Genomic DNA, 17,852 nt, shown 5'->3' on the forward strand with positions numbered 1-17,852 from the left:
GGCAAGTAAGTTGCCATTATTAAACATTTCTGCCCAGGGACAGCTGTTTTTGAGAATCACACAATCGGTATGTAAATGATTGCACTTTTCGGTCAATAGAATAAACAAATGGTTTGACGGCAGCTTCGTCGGTCTCAAACATGTTAAGTGGCTTCTTAGGAAATGTTTGAAACAACTTGAAACATCCAAATATATAATATCATGGAGGTCTTCTGGTTAATTAATAATACATCAAAGTCTTGCTTTATCACCATAACTTGCTGCTATAGATACAGGGAAGGCCTCTTGTACTACTTGCCCTTAAACATTATATTGCCAGATTTCTTAACCACTAGGTAATTCATTTACATTTATGCATTTGGCAGACACTGATAATGGCTAACAAACAGTGTTGACAGTAAAGCACGGTTTATGAAGAGTATCTTCAAAGGCAAGAAATCAAGAGTGTTTAAACACAGATGTCATTTTTATTTACACCACTCGGCGAACTCAAAAATTATAACGGATACTGTCATTATACTCATACATGAATTCTGTAAATTTGTTTTGAAGTTTATATGATCTGTCTGTATTAGTAGTTTCAGGGGATTTAGTTGACTTTCGCAAAGTATTCCTTCGAGCCATCTGGTGTTGGCTTGATCTAAAATAGCAGACAAAAACAAAAAACAGCAGTTATATAAAAGCCCTAGAAATTATTTACTATTCAAATGACCACTGGTGACCCGGTTTGTGAAATCCATGCTAAAGTCTCAATCTTATTTTGAGATTTGGAGCATCAAAGTTTGATTTCAATCTCTGACATGACCTTAGTCAATATTAAAGGCTATATTTAACAGAATATTCTTTATGTAGGAAGATTTCATGTAGAAACACTGTAAATCACAAAATTAAAGACTTAGCTGGGTTTTCACAGGCAGGGTTAAAGGACAAGTTCGGTATTTTACACTTAAAGCCCTGTTTTCAGATTGTTTATGATGAAAAAGAACGGTTTTGACTGAAATTTGGACATATGATGCTGGCCCGAGAATTTTCTGGTGTTTGTTCTATCACCTCCCACCTCCACAATGGCTGCACAGGTGCACTGGAACAATCCTTCCCAAAATGCATTAAACTTTCGTTTACAAAGACATGAAACTTACTGAGTGGTCACACAAAAATCGCTGCAAAAGATGCTTTCCAACAGGTGTTATCGTGGTCAACTCCATTGACTTGTATTAAATGTGCTGTGAGATACGGTATTACTCCCCGCCGGGAACTTTGTTTGTATTCTTGCAATTGGCAAAGGCGGATTATCGCCACCAACTGGGCCGGAGTGTCTATTATTCAAGCTCTCAACGGAAGAATGTACGGGTGTGAGGCGTTTGGAAAAATAGGTCCACAAGTTTACAACGAATGCTAAAACACCTGTTGGAGAGCATCTTTTGCGGCGATTTTTGTGTGAGCATGTCAGTGAACGCCCCTGACCACTCGGTGAGTTTCACGTCTTTGTAAACGAAAGTTTAATGCATTTTAGGAAGGATTGTTCCAGTGCACCTATGCAGCCATTGTAGAGGTGGGGGTGATACAAGAAACACCTGAAAATTCTCGGGCCAGCATCATATGTCCAAATTTCAGTCAAATCGTTCTTTTCATCATAAAAAATCTGAAAACAGGGCTTTAAGTGTAAAATACCGAACTTGTCCTTTAAACCTAAAGTTGGGTCAACCTTACCGTGGGTGACTTTGGGGTCCAGCTGGCAGGACAGACTTCTCCGTGGGTTTCCACAAATTGGAAGGCCTTAACCAGACGAATGGTCTCTTCAACAGAGCGCCCAACTGGCAGGTCATTCACACTCATGTGTCGGATAATTCCATTAGGGTCAATAAGGAAAAGCCCCCTAAAAAGTAAAACATTTGGTGAGGATTCCTAACCAAGATAATTGAAATAAAGATACATAAAAAATGCTTTTAGCATAGTGGCCACATTTAGCAGCATTCAGTTTACCTTAAAGCAATACCAGGGCCCTCCAGTAGGACCCCATAGTCTCTGGACACTTGCTTTGTTAGGTCAGCCAACAGGGGAATGTGAATTTTCCCTAATCCTCCACTCTACAGAAAAAACACAGTGGACAAAGTTCAGTTTGCATATTAGCATGGTTAATGCAGTTTTGATCCCTGATCTTCTTTAGAGAAGTGGGAATAAATGATGATGTAACTTATCAGGAATGTTGCTCTGAATGTTTAAACAGCAAATATATTGCCTATGCACATGTAAACTGAACAGGCTTGAGTTTAAACATAAACGGCAGCATGTACCTTTCTTGGGGTGTTAGTCCATGCCAAGTGGGTAAAATGAGAGTCCACAGACACTCCAACTACGTCACAGTTTACATCCCGAAACTCATTAGCTTTGTCACTGAAGGCAATGATCTCTGTGGGACATACAAACGTGCTGCCGAGTGGGCAGAAATAAAGCTTTAAAAATAACTGCAGAGCAATATATTTACTTATTAGCAATAATAATGTAAAATGCATTACCAGCACATATTACTTTTAATGAAAAGTTATACAAATTACTGCACAAGCATGTGGCTTTTGTACAACACTACCTAAAATGATCTTATCTTAAATGCAAGTTCATTACTGAAAAAACTGACCATACCAATATGTTAAATATCCACCAAGTTGTAACAAAAATACATGTACAATCTATACAGTAAGAAATAACCAACAAATAACTTACAAATCAAGTGGGTAAAAGAAAAGGACCAAGTATTTGCCCTTAAAATCTTCAAGGCTGATTTCCTTGAACTCTCCATTAATAACCGCAGTGCCTTTGAAGTGAGGAGCTGGTTGAGTTACTGCTGGAGCCCATTTAGCCGTGCTGATGTACAAACCATTGATTATTGCAAATAAAAGGTAAAGCTTTTCGTTTAACTCTTAAGTTTAATAAATGTAAACATCACATTACTCTTTCAAACACTCACTGATTGAGAAACAAGCCTTTTGTGTGGCAGTGCAGGACAGGGTTTGCGGAGCTCTTATCACTGAAGCGCCAGTGTGAGGGATGAAGGCCTTCAGTCCATTCACTGCAGCTCTTCGTCCCTGTTGTACAGAAGCTGTTATCAGTTTTAAAAAGATAACGCCCTAACTTCGTACAAACTGTCAAATAACACACTGCAATGCATAGATGTGCCCATTTATTAATGACAAACAAATTGTGCGTAACAATAAATGCACTGGGAACTCTTCTACACGCGTATGAAAGTTCATTTGACAGTCATCATCGTTGTATAAGAGGCAGGTAAGGTTAAGGTTAAATAACGAACCAGTGGCGGCATGGCGCGCAGTGACGTTAAACCTAAACTTATTTTACACAAACATGCGCTTCAGTGTAAATGAGTTTATTACTTGTGGTAACTATTCGAGAAAGAGGTTTAGGTGTTATACTGATAAGTTTAACTTACAGAAGTCGCGAGAAGTCTCCCAATGGTGGCTGCCATCTTGCCTGAATGTGTATGCACCTTCGTGAGCATCAGAGTTGCCAGATCTGCGTAACGAAACCATCCCAATGGCCAATAAAAACCATCCCAAAACGCGCCCAAAAACAAAGCTGAAAATATGCCACCGAAAATACATAATTTACAGCAAATGTTAAAAAAATAAATAAAAAAGTAGAAATAATTAACACAGTCTGTTTTTACAAATAAAACCATATTATTTTAAGATTAGATCGATAAACAAAACTTTATTTTAAGTTAAAAAATAAAGCAACATTGTGAGCATTAAAACATTTAAATTTTGTATTAATTTAGATTTTTACCAGCTAGAGCACAATAACACATTTTTTTCAAAAGCACAAATTATGGGTGTAGTAATATAATATGACAAACATTTTAAATGTATGCTTCCATTTAAAAATGGATTGCAAATGTACTAATCATGTTTTTATTAAAATAGGCTTGTTCTACTTCATGCGGCGCCGCAAGAATCGACAGCAGGATGACTTCAAAGTACCGCGAGAATGATTCAAGAAATCATATTTCGTCTCGCTCTCGCGATACTTTGACGTCATACGGCTGTCGATTCTTGCGGCGCCGCATGAAGTCGAACAAGCCTAATGTGTAGTGTGCTCAAAACCTGCCTAGACTGTCATTGGATGCAATCTGAGGAACACGTGACATGCGGAAGTGTCGCACACATGTGTATGCGTTTTCTGCCTGACCTTAAAAATCTTAATCTTTGAGTAAAATTAAAATGAATCGGTGATGTTCTTAATTATAAAGCCTTATTTACGAATCTGAAATGGATCCCAACTTGCAGTACTGGCAGAGCAATGACAAGGTACATTAGGTTAAATCTCAGTAAACATAATTTTATTCATTTCAAATGATAATATTAATGACAATGACATTTCAAATTTTCAGTCTTTTCTGAGTCGCCTGCGTCTCTGGTTCAAAATCCTCGACCCCAGTTTAGTTTTATCATCAGAGGTGAGTAGCGCGCATATGCCGTTGTTTACTGTAGTGCACACAAACAATCCCCTTGCAGTAAAATGCTTGTTAATGTCAGCTTTGTCCTCTGCAAACCTGACAGTTGCACATGCACTTCACACAGGTGTAGCATATGTTATGATCATTGCTCCTTTACCTAATGCATAGCAAAAGACCTGGATAAAATGCCTTTGCTTTCTTTCAGAGGCTGAAATTCAACAAGCCCGTATTCTTCTTCAAAATGAAGGAAATAAACACAAAAATGACAAAGTAGGCTGAGTTTTACACTTTCATTTAAAGGCTTTAAGAATGAATACATTAATAGTCTTTAATATCTTCTTTCTAGGTTTCTGATGCCTGGTTACTATCTCTTGTAAGTTACTTTGAATTTTCAGTTACTACATAAATATTTACTTGGAAACTACCAATATGTATGTCCTACAAATGATAAGATTATTTATTAACAAGTTTCAGATGAGGTGTAGGCAAAATTTTTGCATGAAACTAAAAAGTTGTTTTTGCATCTATAGTCATCTGTCCATGCTGATACTGGATCTTTAATTTCTCCACTGTTTCGTCCACAAGGTAACACACTTGATGTACTGTATAGTAATTGTTAAGAAATTGTTTATTGTGTACAGCAATTTGCGTTTACTTTAAATATAAATTGAATTTGTCGTTCTTTGATTACATTATCCATTTCTTTTTAAGTTTTTCTACCTATATCCGCTCCTTTGGTGAGTCTTCATATTTAATATACCAATTATGCTAAGCAACACATTAAATACATGAAACAATTAAATATTTTTAATTCAACAGGTGGTGGCAAGTTTATTACCCCACAAAGGTGTTAAACCCGCCTTGTTTTGGCAGGTAAGGATATTTTTTATTTATGTTTTTCCTTTTCATCAACTACACTAACAATTTTGGTGACAGAATCTTTGACTTTGTTGTTGTAGTTTTTACTACATACTTATTGTGCAGGATTCAATCATGCTAACAGAAATGCAACAGCGAATTTGGTAAACATTTTACATACTTTAAATAATTTGCTTTTCAAAGTGTGCGTGTCCTAGTTGTCTGTTTTAACCACAAATTTGACTAAATTTCTGTTTTTTATTAGGATAACAAAACATCATTGAAACAATCTCTTCTTATTACTGGAACAGTTGCTTACACGACGTGTGCAGGGGTGAGAGAGTGATATGATGGTAGGAATCACAGCAATTAATTTAAGCTGATTTAAATGAATAAAACACAGTTTTTTGTGTGGACTCTCTTTTTCAGGCTCTTCCTCAGATTTTACTTAAGCGTTTTAGACTGATCAGTGCTGTGACTGAGTCCTTCTCTAGATCTGTGTTGCCAATTCCACTCTCAGGTATGAACAGCAGTTTGCACAATCGGGGCAGTTTCCCAGACAGGGTTTAAGATTAATGCAGGACTAGACCTTAGACTTATATTAGTACATTTACAAACATACCTTACAAAAAATACTGGTTATGTGTTAAGATACTTGAGTGCAAGATGTTTTTAAGTGAAGGCAGCTCAAACATGCATTTTAGTCTGGGAAACCGCCCCTTAGAATTTATTCATATTGGTAGTTCAGTGACAATTGTTTTACTACTTTTGACCAAAGTATTAAGTAGTCTTCAGGGCTCTAGGCTAACTTTTTTCACTAGGAGCACAGTGGCCCGCAACTGAAAATTTTAGGGGCGCCACCAGAAAATTTAGGGCCGCAACCAGAAAATTTAGGGGCACACGCCGTAAATCAACATGCTAACCAAATATTCATATTTCTACTAATTTTCACTGTATTACTAATAAATACTTTAATGCTAGATGCAGAAAGTACAATGTGCTGTTTTAAAATTCAGTGTCACATCACAAAAAAAGTCAAATTTACTGGTCGCACATGTGCGACTAGATGTAAAATTCAGTGGCACACTCTCAAATTTTGGTGGCAAAAGTCTGGAGCCCTGGGGCCTGATGTATAAACGTTGCGTACGCACAAAATGGGCATAGAAATATGCGTACGCAATTTTCCACGCACATATCGGGATTTATAAAAAATAAACTTGGCGTAAATATCTGCGCACCGTACGGATGCTCTCCACTGTGTGTACGCACTATTTTTGAGCGGAGTGAAAGAACACAAACTCTGTTCTTGTTTTTATACATATTTAGTTTTAATATTCATGTTTCATTCATGAAGATTAGCACTCAAATTGCATCTGTCGCACCTGCCTATGAGTAGCAATTTAGCAAATATTTAACAGATGAAAAGTATTGAAAAGACGAATCTGTCATGATCGCGTCTGCGTGTTTGAAACGCAAAAGAATTATATGAATAAGTCTTTTCTTCACTAATCAAACACTAAAGGCTAATGTTTCATGTATTCGAGGAATGATAAGAAGTTTGTTAGTCTTTATCATCTAATCATAGACAAAACTGTAAAAAAATAATGTGATGTACTAGGACATTTAATAACATAGCCCATTTAAAGTTTAGCCTAATATAAACAGACGTTCTTACAATGCGGGTTTATATAAGAAAAACACTAACACGTATTTAAACTCATTGGTTTTTATATTCTGGTTTCATCTGTAAATATGCTTTTTTAGGTTTGTACTGAACTTTTCGTTTGTAGCTACTGAACTTTAGTTTTTTTTAGGGCAGTCAATAGATAAAAAAAATTAATCTAGATTAATCGCATGATTTCATGAGTTAACTGCGATTAATCGCAAATTAATCGCACATTTTTATCCATTCTAAATTTACCCTAATTTAACACTTTTCAGGTTTTTAATATTCTAATCATATATACATATATAAATGCTTTATGCAAATGTATGTTAACAACAGCCTGTTTACATTTTAACAGAATCACCAGCCATTGTTTTGTATATGAATTTTCCTTTCAGAAGATTTTTCTTTCTCCATTTTTGTTTGCTGCTGCATCATTTGTGACCTGTGCTGGCAAGTTGAGTCGGAATTAGCAAATTTTTAAAAAATAGTTGTTCATATTTTGACATTCTCTATTAAAACATAGAACAATGCATGATTTGTTAACAAAATATGACAGAACTACACGTGTTTGAAGTTGAAAGAGTCAAATTACCACAAACATTTCCACATCCATACATTATATTACCACATCAATACCTTAAAATCACTGGTAAAACTAATAGATTTAGCACACACAAAGCAAAAACATCATCAATGTATGTTCAACTTTTATTTCCTTTTGTTTGATTGACATTGAGACAGACTGCTTAAAATCTAAGTGATCTAATATAATGTTACACATCAGATAGTTTTACCCAACAGTTAACCAAACATTTACTTAAAACATAACAGATTATAGAGCCTACATGCGTGAATTCTTATCAAAACAGATATTTGTAAAACTGTAATTTTGTGTAGATCTATATATCCGGGTCGCGCACTCGCGCGTCTGTGTGCACGCGCTTCAGATATCACTCAGTCAGCCTGAGGGGATCGCTTTTGAGTCTTGTCGCTCTTAATAACTCTTTAACATTAATCAGGTACCGAACTTTATCTCTCTTAATGACTCTTTTAACATCAAGTAAGTCCTGCAGTCTATTTTCTAAATCATGCATAAAAGCGAAACCAAAATGAATTGAGACGCATCTTTGTATTAGATTAAGCATTAGGAGGACGGTAACGTTACACCTCTCAGACGTATAAATAAAGATCATATCAGATGTCCAACGAGCATTTAGAGCATTGGATTTGGTAGACAATTTGCTTAATGTTCTTATTTCTATGAAAACCTTTTACTCATTTAGAGAGAGTCACATTTGTCTGCGTCTCTGTTCATTCAACTATGGGCTGGACCAAGGGTCAAACAGAAATTGCGCGTTGCGTTAATCTCCGTTAATAAAATTAGTGGCGTTAAAATGATTTTGCGTTAACGCGTTATTAACGCGTTAATTTTGACAGCCCTAGTTTTTTTATATCTTAATGCCTTGTGGCTGCGCCGCGTAATACACCATTGTCTTTATGTTTTATTATGGGAAACACTTAATGCGAAACTTATATGCTGGGCTTGTCTACTTGCATATAGCAGCCTATTCTCTATAAGGTAGGCTATGTAATATTGCGGTCTTAATGCATTAAGTCGCGTTCAATGGTATAATTGATGCGCTTGCCGCCTGAGATATAGACGAACATGACCCGAAACGATCTCCACCATCCGCTCTGAGTTTGTTTTCCATTAAAAATGTTATGAATATAATGACACCTGTCTGGCCATATGTGAAACCAGTATCAACTCTGACAATGACAGTGTTTAAACAGTGTTTTTATAATTTCATAAAAACCCATAAGGCAAAAAAAATCATTTCTCTGGCCAAAAGTATATTTTAAACATATGCTAAATAAGTTAATTTTATAAAGTATATTTTTTAAGTTCAAACTAGGGATGCACGATATATCTGGTGACATATCGTTATCAGCCGATAACTGCTTATTTAATATTATCGGTTATCGGTCTGATAGCAAAATTAGGCCGATAAATGATGGATTATTTTGGTTTGTTGAACCACTTCACTTGCTCATTGCTGGCCATGTGGAGCTTTGATTGGTGCTTTCTGTGACTAGCACGAAGATGACACGTTTTGCGGGCTTAAGAAGAGTATGCTAGTCTAGCGCAAAGACAAGATGCCCGCGGTCTGCGAGTTTTTCATTGTGAAAATAATCTGAATATTTATCAGCCTATAGATATCGGTTATCGGCCCCCAAATTTAAAGATTTATCGGTTCTCGGTATCGAAAATGTCCATATCGGTGCATCCCTAGTTGAAACTTCTTTTTAAAACTATTTTGTTTACAGGTTCGTAACATGAAGTTTTTCTTCCAATGCGATGTGAATATATTTCCTTGAATTCAAATATATGAAGGGCTAAATATATGTTTTAATGCTTTAAAATGTATTTACTTGTGAAAAGTATATTTTTGTAAACATATTTCAAAATATATTTCAACAAATATATATTTTGGCATTTTTTAATTATTTTGAATTTAAAAATATATTTTTTACGATATTTTCCTTGCGTTTTTTAACGTCAATCCATATTAAAATGATATGCAGACCACATTATGCCCAGTAAAACTAAGGGTTGTACGCTCCATATATGGTTGTTTCGGGGAAGAGATGGGGGCGAGACGCACGTACGTATAATCTTCCGCTCACTGGGATTTATGAATGGAATTTTGCGCAGTTTCTGGAGTACGCATGGTTTTATAAATCTGAAAACTTTTGTGCGTACGCAAATTCTGCCTTATGTGCGTACGCACACTTTAAGGATGGAATCTACGTAAAGTTTTATACATGAGGCCCCTGGTCTTACAAGCTTTGTAATGTGTTAGTACATGGTATGTTTAATGTCAATTGGTTTGTACATCATTTGCACATTGGTCTCTAGCTTGTCTAGCTGCATTTAGTGTAATGGTGGTGAGAAGTGAAGAAGCAGAGAATGGAATACGAGTGTTTGATTCTAAGGGCAATCCTGTCGGAGTCTCCAAGAACGCGGGTTCAAAGGTAAGTGTACAACATGTTAGCAAAACATCTTGTTGAGTTGATGAAAAAAGGAATTTGACAAAAAAAGTCCCTTTATGGATGGAAGTCCTGCCACATAGCGTACATGTTTGCAATGCCTCAGTGCATTTTTTTTTGTAGTCATGCAAGACTATCTTGTCATATTCAGTATCTTTGCTAAATTTTACATGTGACCTAGTACCGATATTTTTATGTTAATTGTAGGCTGTAAAGGAGACAACCCTCTCAAGAGCGACTCTCTTTGGCACCACTGCAGCTGTTCCTAATTTATTGCTAGTTCTTCTCAAAAGGTACCATTTAAAAGTTTTGTAATCCAACATTTTATTCAAAGTTTTAATAGTGTGAAAACATTAACTCTGCTGTTGTCTCAGGGCAAAGTTCATCCAAAGAAACCCAATGATAATCGCCCCCGTTCGACACATCACTACTGCCATTGTTTTTGGTCTGATGATTCCTGTGTCCTTCAGTCTTTATCCACAGCTTGGCAAGGTAATACGCAGTGGATCTGCTATTATTATGGATCTATTTAGTTGTGGTATCATTTGTAAGGGTGTGAAGGAGACGACCGTCTATAATTGTAAAGTTGGCATACTGTGTAAATATAATTATGTAAATACACATTAAGTCTCTGATAGTCTGCAATATCAGTAACACTCACCAAAGCTAAGAACATGAATCAAATAAGTGTTTTATTCCTCTGATTGCAGATTAAGAAGGAGCATTTAGAAGAGGAGTTTCAGTCGCATGCCAGTACTGATGAACTGTTTTACCACAGAGGACTATGATGTTGTCACTTCAGATCTACAGTGTGATGTATATTGACACAGATTGTGCTCACACACATGAGAATAAAAATCAATACTAAGCAAACTAATTTTGTAATGATTATGGCCATTAGAACAGTTTTACATTTGATGACGTTGTGTTGATATTTTTTGCTTTTATAAGTAACACCACAGGAAAACATAAGGTTATGATGAGTTTATATTCATTTAAGAAATTCACTTCATCATGCTAAAATGACTGGAATATGGCATTGCAAATAGAATTTATGAAGTAAACTGATAAAATAGCATTTTGGAAAGGATTAGAACAATGTAATGTAAAGTTTTTCCAGACATCATATTGCACACATCAGTATCTTAATGAGCAGGTTAGGCACAGAGAATAGCCCTTGATAAAAGGGGTTTTTGAGATGAAATAAGACCTACAACAATATCATGTGCAGACCTTTAAAATACATATTTGAGAAGATAATCATATAAAGTATTATTAGATAAATAAAGTACATATTTGTTAATCAACAGCATAACTTTAAGATAACCTTTTGGCACTCCATAATAATGCTAACACTGTTCAGGGTTTTTTGGTCTTATCTCAACACTGTTTAACTGTTTGTATAGAAAAAGTCTTCATAACAATGTTAGTCTTCACAGCTAAACAAATATGTTTCAGTTAGGCAGCTATCAGTCCTTTTTCACTGTCAAATCCTAGTAGTTAAAGGAACAGTATGTAAGAAATGTATATCAATGAATCATAAAATGGCCCTGATATGTCACTAGACATTAAGAAATCATTTTCATTTCAAATACTTATATTACTGACAACAGTGGTCCGGCCAGGATATTGTCATTTAAAAAGTGGAGTTGCAGCCCTCAACTGATGTTTATGTTGTCATCAGGTGTATTGGCCACCAGTTGTGTGATTGCAGTACCAGTTTTAGCCACAAGTTTTGTGATTGCAGTACCACTTTTGGCCACAATCCTACATACTGTTTCTTTAAACTAATAAAAAACAGATTAATTTAGGAATAGGAAACCTTAGGAATGCTCGCTGAAAACCTTAGATTTGTTTTGTCAAGATACTTCTTAACGTTTGAGCATGAATAATTTATCTGAAACATGATACTGAATACCACATTCAATGTTTCATTCACAAGTTTTTAAAAATAAATGTTACATATCCTTATAAGAAATATTTATCACATAACTCTTGGCCCATTACAACCCTAAGTCTTTTATAAATTCATTTTGTAATTCCACAGCTAATGTTAAGTTCCTCACAGAATGACAGCTGTGTGTCATGTGAGTGCTTCACTGCATAATGGGATGCTGTAATTGGTCAGATCTTCAGGAGTTGCTCAGCCGCAGCTAAGTGGAAGAGGAAGTTTTCTGTTGCTGGAGGGTAGTGCCGTTGCTTCAAAGTCTCCAAAGTCAACTTTGAGTTCTCTGCTTCACCAGCAAGAGACATCAGGTTACTCAGGATCTCTTTCGTTTTTACCGAAATATCCTGAAAGACATTTGAACTTCATCAAAACTTCAACGAGTTACTGGTAAAAGCAACAACGACTGAAACTGTTTTGGAAGCGTTATTTTAAGGTAAAAAAAACTCTTTGGTGTTCCTTTAAATAGGAAAAATATCAAAAAACGTTGGTTATTTTTTTGCGCGATGCTAATGGTCTAATCTGATTATGCTAAGATATGCTAAAAGTGTTAACGCCAAACCCAGAGATTTTTTGAATGGATTCCAAAATGTTAAAAATCAAATGTTTAACTCTAGGGGAGCAGAAAAATGAGCCCATTTTCAAAAAAGTGGAGTGTCCATTTAAGGTTTCAATACTACAGCTATACATTTATACTTGCTCTTATTCATAACTCACCTTAATAACCTGCACATCTGTGCGCTCGGCATCCTCTGCAGTCTGGACAATAAAGTGTCCGATCTCTTTATGGAGTTTTCCCATCAACATTGACTCTAAAAAAGGCACTGGGGTTACTTAGATACATTAAAAAAACACCTCACTCTCCATCAACCATTAAAGTTGAGTCCCTCACCTTTGGCATTTTGTGATACAGTAATCTCACTTTCTGGAAGATTGACATATACATCAAACAGGTCTGATCTGTCTCTAATTTCAGGATCCACAAATCCTGCAACATACCCTAAAGAGAACAGAGATTTATTTAAAACTGCAGGTCCCAAAACTATCACAACAAATTTACACAATTCTATTTGTAATAGTGTTAACCTGTACTAAGCACTTCATTTAAATTACTTTGGTTTATACTCCAAATACAACATATTTTTCTGGCATATGAACCCCAGTAAACAGGTCTCTCCATACCTGTACATAGCTTGAGATTGTCCAGTTCATTATTGTCTAGATGAACAAAAGGGTGAATGATGGACCAGTCTTTCCTATGCCATACCAAGGCGGGAAGAGCTCTTGTTTTGAATAGAAAAAGACACAAAAAACAGTTCATCTTTGTTATAGCACCACAGGACACAAATGTTAAAATTCTTTCTGGGTTGTAAAATTTGCACTACTGTCACTTTCAGTGTAATTGTATTAAAATGGTAGGTCCCACAACCAAACTTTAAGTGTTTAATTAGGGCAGAGATGTGTGTGTTGTGTAAAAAAATTATTGATCTAACTTAAAGGGGACATATCATGAAAATCAGACTTTTTCCATGTTTAAGTGCTATAATTGGGTCCCCACTGCTTTTATCAACCTAGAAAATGTAGATAAGAACAACCCAGTAACTTAGTTTTGGTAAACCATTCTCCACAAGCATGTGAAAAAGTGGGTCCCCTTGTGATGTCAGAAGGGGATAATAAATTATTTATATGATATTTTGACCTAGAACCTCACATACGTACTCGTCTAGGGAAAAGTCTTGTGAAATGTCCCCTTTAAATATTTTTAAATGATAGAGCCATAGCCAAAAAGGGTTTCTTTGCACACACATGGGGTTTGCTGAGCAATAAACCTCAAGGTGATGTGTAAAAAAGTACACAGCAAGTGGGTCAACACAACAGGTCTGCAAATAAGCAAGATGCATTTTAGGCATTGCTATTATTACCTTGTGAACTCCAGAAGCGCTTCAATCCGTGGGTGATAGACCACCACTCTCTTCTTCAGCATCAGTGCTGTGTAAAGGATAATGGTCTCCATACCAAACTGAGACACAACATCTGAAATAATATATAGCAAACTTGGAGCTTATTCAGTGAAATATATATATGGATTAAAGTTTCTGCTAACTGACTACATGCAAATGAAGAAATGGCTATGCTACCAGTATTATGTATTGAATAACACCACAGGATTTTAACTATACAGTTCTTGGGTGCCATTAATGGGTTTCTTGTGGGTGCATTGTTAACCTTTCAAAGATCCAGCCAGGTAGGCTTTCCTGACATCATAATCTTTAATGAGAAAGGAGCCATTCTCATCACTCTGACATATGCCTTTGGTCAAAACAGCAATGTAGCCCTCCATCATCTTCACAGGACTTCCATGTTTCATATACATCCTGCACAGAACATTGTTTTACAAGGCGACATCACAAACATACAGTACAACACTCTGAAATATATCCTAAAAAACAATAAAACTGATATAAAATATGTCCTATATACCTCCAAATGACAAACTGAATGTTTTTTGGCAAATAAAACCCACCTGCACAGAACTCTACCAAACGCAGCATACTTTTCAGGATTGAAGTCCTTAGCTGTAATAGCTACTGAAAGATGAGTCACCTTTGAGTGATAAAGATCAGTAAGTAAGCCGAAGATGGCAAGGTTTCCATAAAATATATAGATCACAGAACACAAAAAAGTGTCTGAAGGGTAAGTTATAATTTTATGATATTGGTACTATATATAAATCATAAAGGACCTTTTTGAGGGCAGTGGGCTCTTGAACCTCTACACTGCTGATGTAGTACCAGGTTCGACAGTACTGGCCGAACAGAAATGTGTGCAGAAGCTGATTATCCAGAGCCAGGCAACATTTCCTCAACAGAACCTCTCTTAGATCAGCACTGATGGACGGGTAGCACCAAACCCAAAGTGTGTCTGCATTTAAATCTTTCTCTGTGTATTGGGGACAATTACAATTACTTGCAAATCACAATAATAATCAAATATATGTATCATTAAAATGTTTTATTAATAGGGATTATTTTGATAATGTATTTTAAACTTACCAATAAGTCCAATACTCAGCATCAGCTCAGATGTAGCCATATTCCCATTCCTGGTCCACGTTAAGCTGTCTCCAAGGGTGTTTTCACATATAGTTCGTTTTTAAAGAACCAAACCCAGTTCAGTTTATTAATTTGTAAACAGTTTTTTTTGCCAACGGACATGAACTTGTAAATATAGTTAACACAGAAAAGAAAGACTGGACAGTCGATCCAGGAAACAGGGAAATTTTCAAAAAGCGCGTGACACTTTTGCTCTTGCAGAGTAAAAGTTTAACGATGAAAAATGACACATTGAGCTGCTACAGTTAAAAACCCTTGTAATATTTGTGCTACTAAATAATGTTTTCTATTATATAGTTTCGGATAATATATAGTTATATAATACCGTTGCAATCAGTACCGCGGGTATCTTTATCAGAGAAAAGTAATAAAGACATAAAACGAGAAAGTTATCGTACTCTCTACTGATCAAGTGATCAAGATTCTTCCGCATGATTATTTGCAACTGCAAGAAAACATTTACATTTACAGCGCCACCTAGTGTTCTGGTGCTAAAACCTGCTGGCCTAGAATAGATCATCACTTCAAATTATGAACCTGATGGATATTTTTAGCTTTACTGGGCTATTTTGCACATTTTCTTTTATGTGTCATTGGTGATTATTAATGTAGTTTTTGTGTCAAATGTTTCGCTAATATCAAAAGGCAGATAGCCAACTTACTATTTTGGCATTACATTAGTTTGGTAAGTTGTAGTTGAATGTTTTAAAAATTTGTGTTTTCTCGTCACTTGAGTGTTGCAGCAAAAGTACTTTATGGCTGTTTAAACTGCACGGGTAAACATATTTATGCATTCAGTTTTGTTAAGGTTGTTAGCAAATTACTAATCTTTTTATTTTTTAACTGTCTTAAAAGTTTTTAAGGGACCGTGTCATGTATGAAGTCAGGCCCGAAGTGAACATGAAGTTAGCCTGTCAGTCATCACACCGGAAGTCAACATTGACAAGTTGTACAGGATTAGCCATCACATTAACAGTAAGACAAATCACTTGAATTGCAGTGGTAACACGCTTTAATACTGACATTTCGCCCTAAATGTTTCACGTTAGTCATACTTTATTCATTTTTTTTTATTAAATATGTACTGTATGTATATTATAAACTAAATTCAGAGCAAAAAAGGAACGCGAGTCTTTAGTTGACGACAGGTCTTACTCATAGGCCTGTAGTTGTATAACAAAGTTTGGGAAACACTGGTTTTATAGTGTAACTTGTATTTGTATATAAAATGTCTTGAGTTTACAAAAATTAACTATAAACCTAATAGCAGAAGTCATGTTTAGTTTGCTCGAAACCTGAAGGTAATAACAGAAGAGGGCACACTACCGGATAATATTAGCAGTAGTGCGCGATCTTTTAATGATAAAAGTACTGTTATTTAAAATTCATGTTTAAATTTCATAATTTGTAAGATGGAGAAATGCTTCGCAGTTTTGCGTTTGCAAGTATATGCACGATTATATTAATGAATAGATTTAATATAATGTTTTAAAAAAAATCGAGACATTTTCCTGCAGTGGCCAGGCACGCTGTGTTGGGCGTGTAAAGGCTGCCATCTAGTGGTTGACTAGCGCGTTGCACATTTTTTTGATATACAGTAGAATGGCATACATTGAAGTCAGCAAACATTAATAAAACAAACAAATTTTGAATAATAAACAAAAAGACGGAACGCTTCACGAATTTGCGTGTCGTCCTTGCGCAGGGGCCATGCTGGTCTTCTCTGTGTCGTTCCAATTTTGGTGTGTGTGATGCCGAAGCAAGCACGAACTGGGGGCCCGAAAGACGTATATTTATAGTACGGGGCCCCACATACATTTTTGAATGCTGGTTAGTGGATAGAGCCCATATGATACACTATTATATCTCTTATTGCACCCCCTAGTGCTGACTGTGGAAACAACCATTTGTTGGGACAGCCAAAACCCAAAAATTAACAGTACCATTTTTTGTTATATATACATATATTAGTGTGTTTCTCACCCTAGTCTCTCACTACACAGCATGCAAAGGAGATTTGGCTCTGGCAGCTGGGATTGGATCAGCGAGTGGTGACGTGAACCCGTTCTTTGTCATGCGTCACATTCCTTGCACCTCCCTTTCCCCCGGAAAGAGATCCTGCAACCTCCCCCATGCCAGACACATGGTTTTTGGCTCACAGGAGATCACAGCACAAAGCTTTTGTTTCGTGTGACAGAGGTACTAGTGTTAGTGTGGCTTAACACTATCTACCATTTTTCATCTGGTCTTTACATGTAGGTTGTTGCATATCAATCACAAGCAGCTGAGAGATCAGCTTTCGTCTACTGAAACCACCAGGAGAATACACCCAAGTAAAATCTTGAAAAAGCTGTAAATTGTTATTATTTCTTTTGAAGGTCTACAAAAATTAACAAATCTTATGGCTGGAAGAATTTGAGGCAAAAAAGCTTATAATCTCAATGTGTAAACAAATAACAAAAAAACACCATAAATTAAAACATTCAAGAGCTTTATTGTCATATAGATGTTGTGGTGGTGTTTTACAACTTCAATTTAACTTATTTATTTGTATAGCACATTCATTTCTATTGCTTTACATTTTAAAAACCTATACAACATAAAATGAAATTCGTATTCTGCAAATCCTCCAACAACCACAAACATAAATTCTAAGAAAAGAAAAAAATCATTTGTTGATACTAATGATATAAACAAAACCTGGTTCTAGAACTAAAAAAGAACTGGGTCTATGAAACTATTCAA

General features: G+C 35.9%; 3 protein-coding genes and 1 non-coding gene across 4 annotated transcripts; 1 reads left to right on the forward strand and 3 right to left on the reverse strand.

Annotated features, from left to right (window-relative positions):
* Nucleotides 1-447: 447 nt before the first annotated feature.
* prdx3 (peroxiredoxin 3) lies at nucleotides 448-3,606 on the reverse strand. Its single transcript, XM_073873139.1, has 7 exons — nucleotides 3,446-3,606; nucleotides 2,965-3,083; nucleotides 2,722-2,862; nucleotides 2,295-2,430; nucleotides 1,984-2,087; nucleotides 1,711-1,876; nucleotides 448-640 (listed from the first exon to the last, which is right to left on the reverse strand). The coding sequence occupies exons 1-7, from the start codon at nucleotides 3,512-3,514 to the stop codon at nucleotides 590-592; spliced, it is 786 nt and encodes a 261-aa protein (XP_073729240.1). The 5' UTR covers nucleotides 3,515-3,606; the 3' UTR covers nucleotides 448-589.
* Nucleotides 3,607-4,113: 507 nt separating this feature from the next.
* On the forward strand, nucleotides 4,114-10,927 carry sfxn4 (sideroflexin 4). Its single transcript, XM_055170282.2, has 14 exons — nucleotides 4,114-4,322; nucleotides 4,406-4,471; nucleotides 4,679-4,741; nucleotides 4,818-4,844; nucleotides 5,002-5,056; nucleotides 5,183-5,208; nucleotides 5,291-5,344; nucleotides 5,431-5,493; nucleotides 5,595-5,663; nucleotides 5,759-5,849; nucleotides 9,919-10,034; nucleotides 10,257-10,342; nucleotides 10,424-10,541; nucleotides 10,760-10,927. Exons 1-14 carry the CDS (start codon nucleotides 4,284-4,286, stop codon nucleotides 10,835-10,837), a joined length of 951 nt encoding a protein of 316 aa, XP_055026257.1. The 5' UTR covers nucleotides 4,114-4,283; the 3' UTR covers nucleotides 10,838-10,927.
* Nucleotides 10,928-11,899: 972 nt separating this feature from the next.
* Nucleotides 11,900-15,562, reverse strand: dennd10 (DENN domain containing 10). Its single transcript, XM_055170281.2, has 9 exons — nucleotides 15,048-15,562; nucleotides 14,738-14,934; nucleotides 14,519-14,598; nucleotides 14,221-14,369; nucleotides 13,917-14,028; nucleotides 13,177-13,277; nucleotides 12,887-12,994; nucleotides 12,712-12,806; nucleotides 11,900-12,341 (listed from the first exon to the last, which is right to left on the reverse strand). The coding sequence occupies exons 1-9, from the start codon at nucleotides 15,085-15,087 to the stop codon at nucleotides 12,174-12,176; spliced, it is 1,050 nt and encodes a 349-aa protein (XP_055026256.2). The 5' UTR covers nucleotides 15,088-15,562; the 3' UTR covers nucleotides 11,900-12,173.
* Nucleotides 15,563-16,767: 1,205 nt separating this feature from the next.
* Nucleotides 16,768-16,874, reverse strand: LOC129416879 (U6 spliceosomal RNA). The gene has a single exon (XR_008635609.2). It is a non-coding gene; the product is annotated as a U6 spliceosomal RNA (small nuclear RNA).
* Between the last annotated feature and the right edge of the window lie 978 nt (nucleotides 16,875-17,852).

The sequence above is a fragment of the Misgurnus anguillicaudatus genome, chromosome 11 (genome assembly GCF_027580225.2).
Source record: "Misgurnus anguillicaudatus chromosome 11, ASM2758022v2, whole genome shotgun sequence".
Taxonomy (NCBI): Eukaryota; Metazoa; Chordata; class Actinopteri; order Cypriniformes; family Cobitidae; genus Misgurnus; species Misgurnus anguillicaudatus.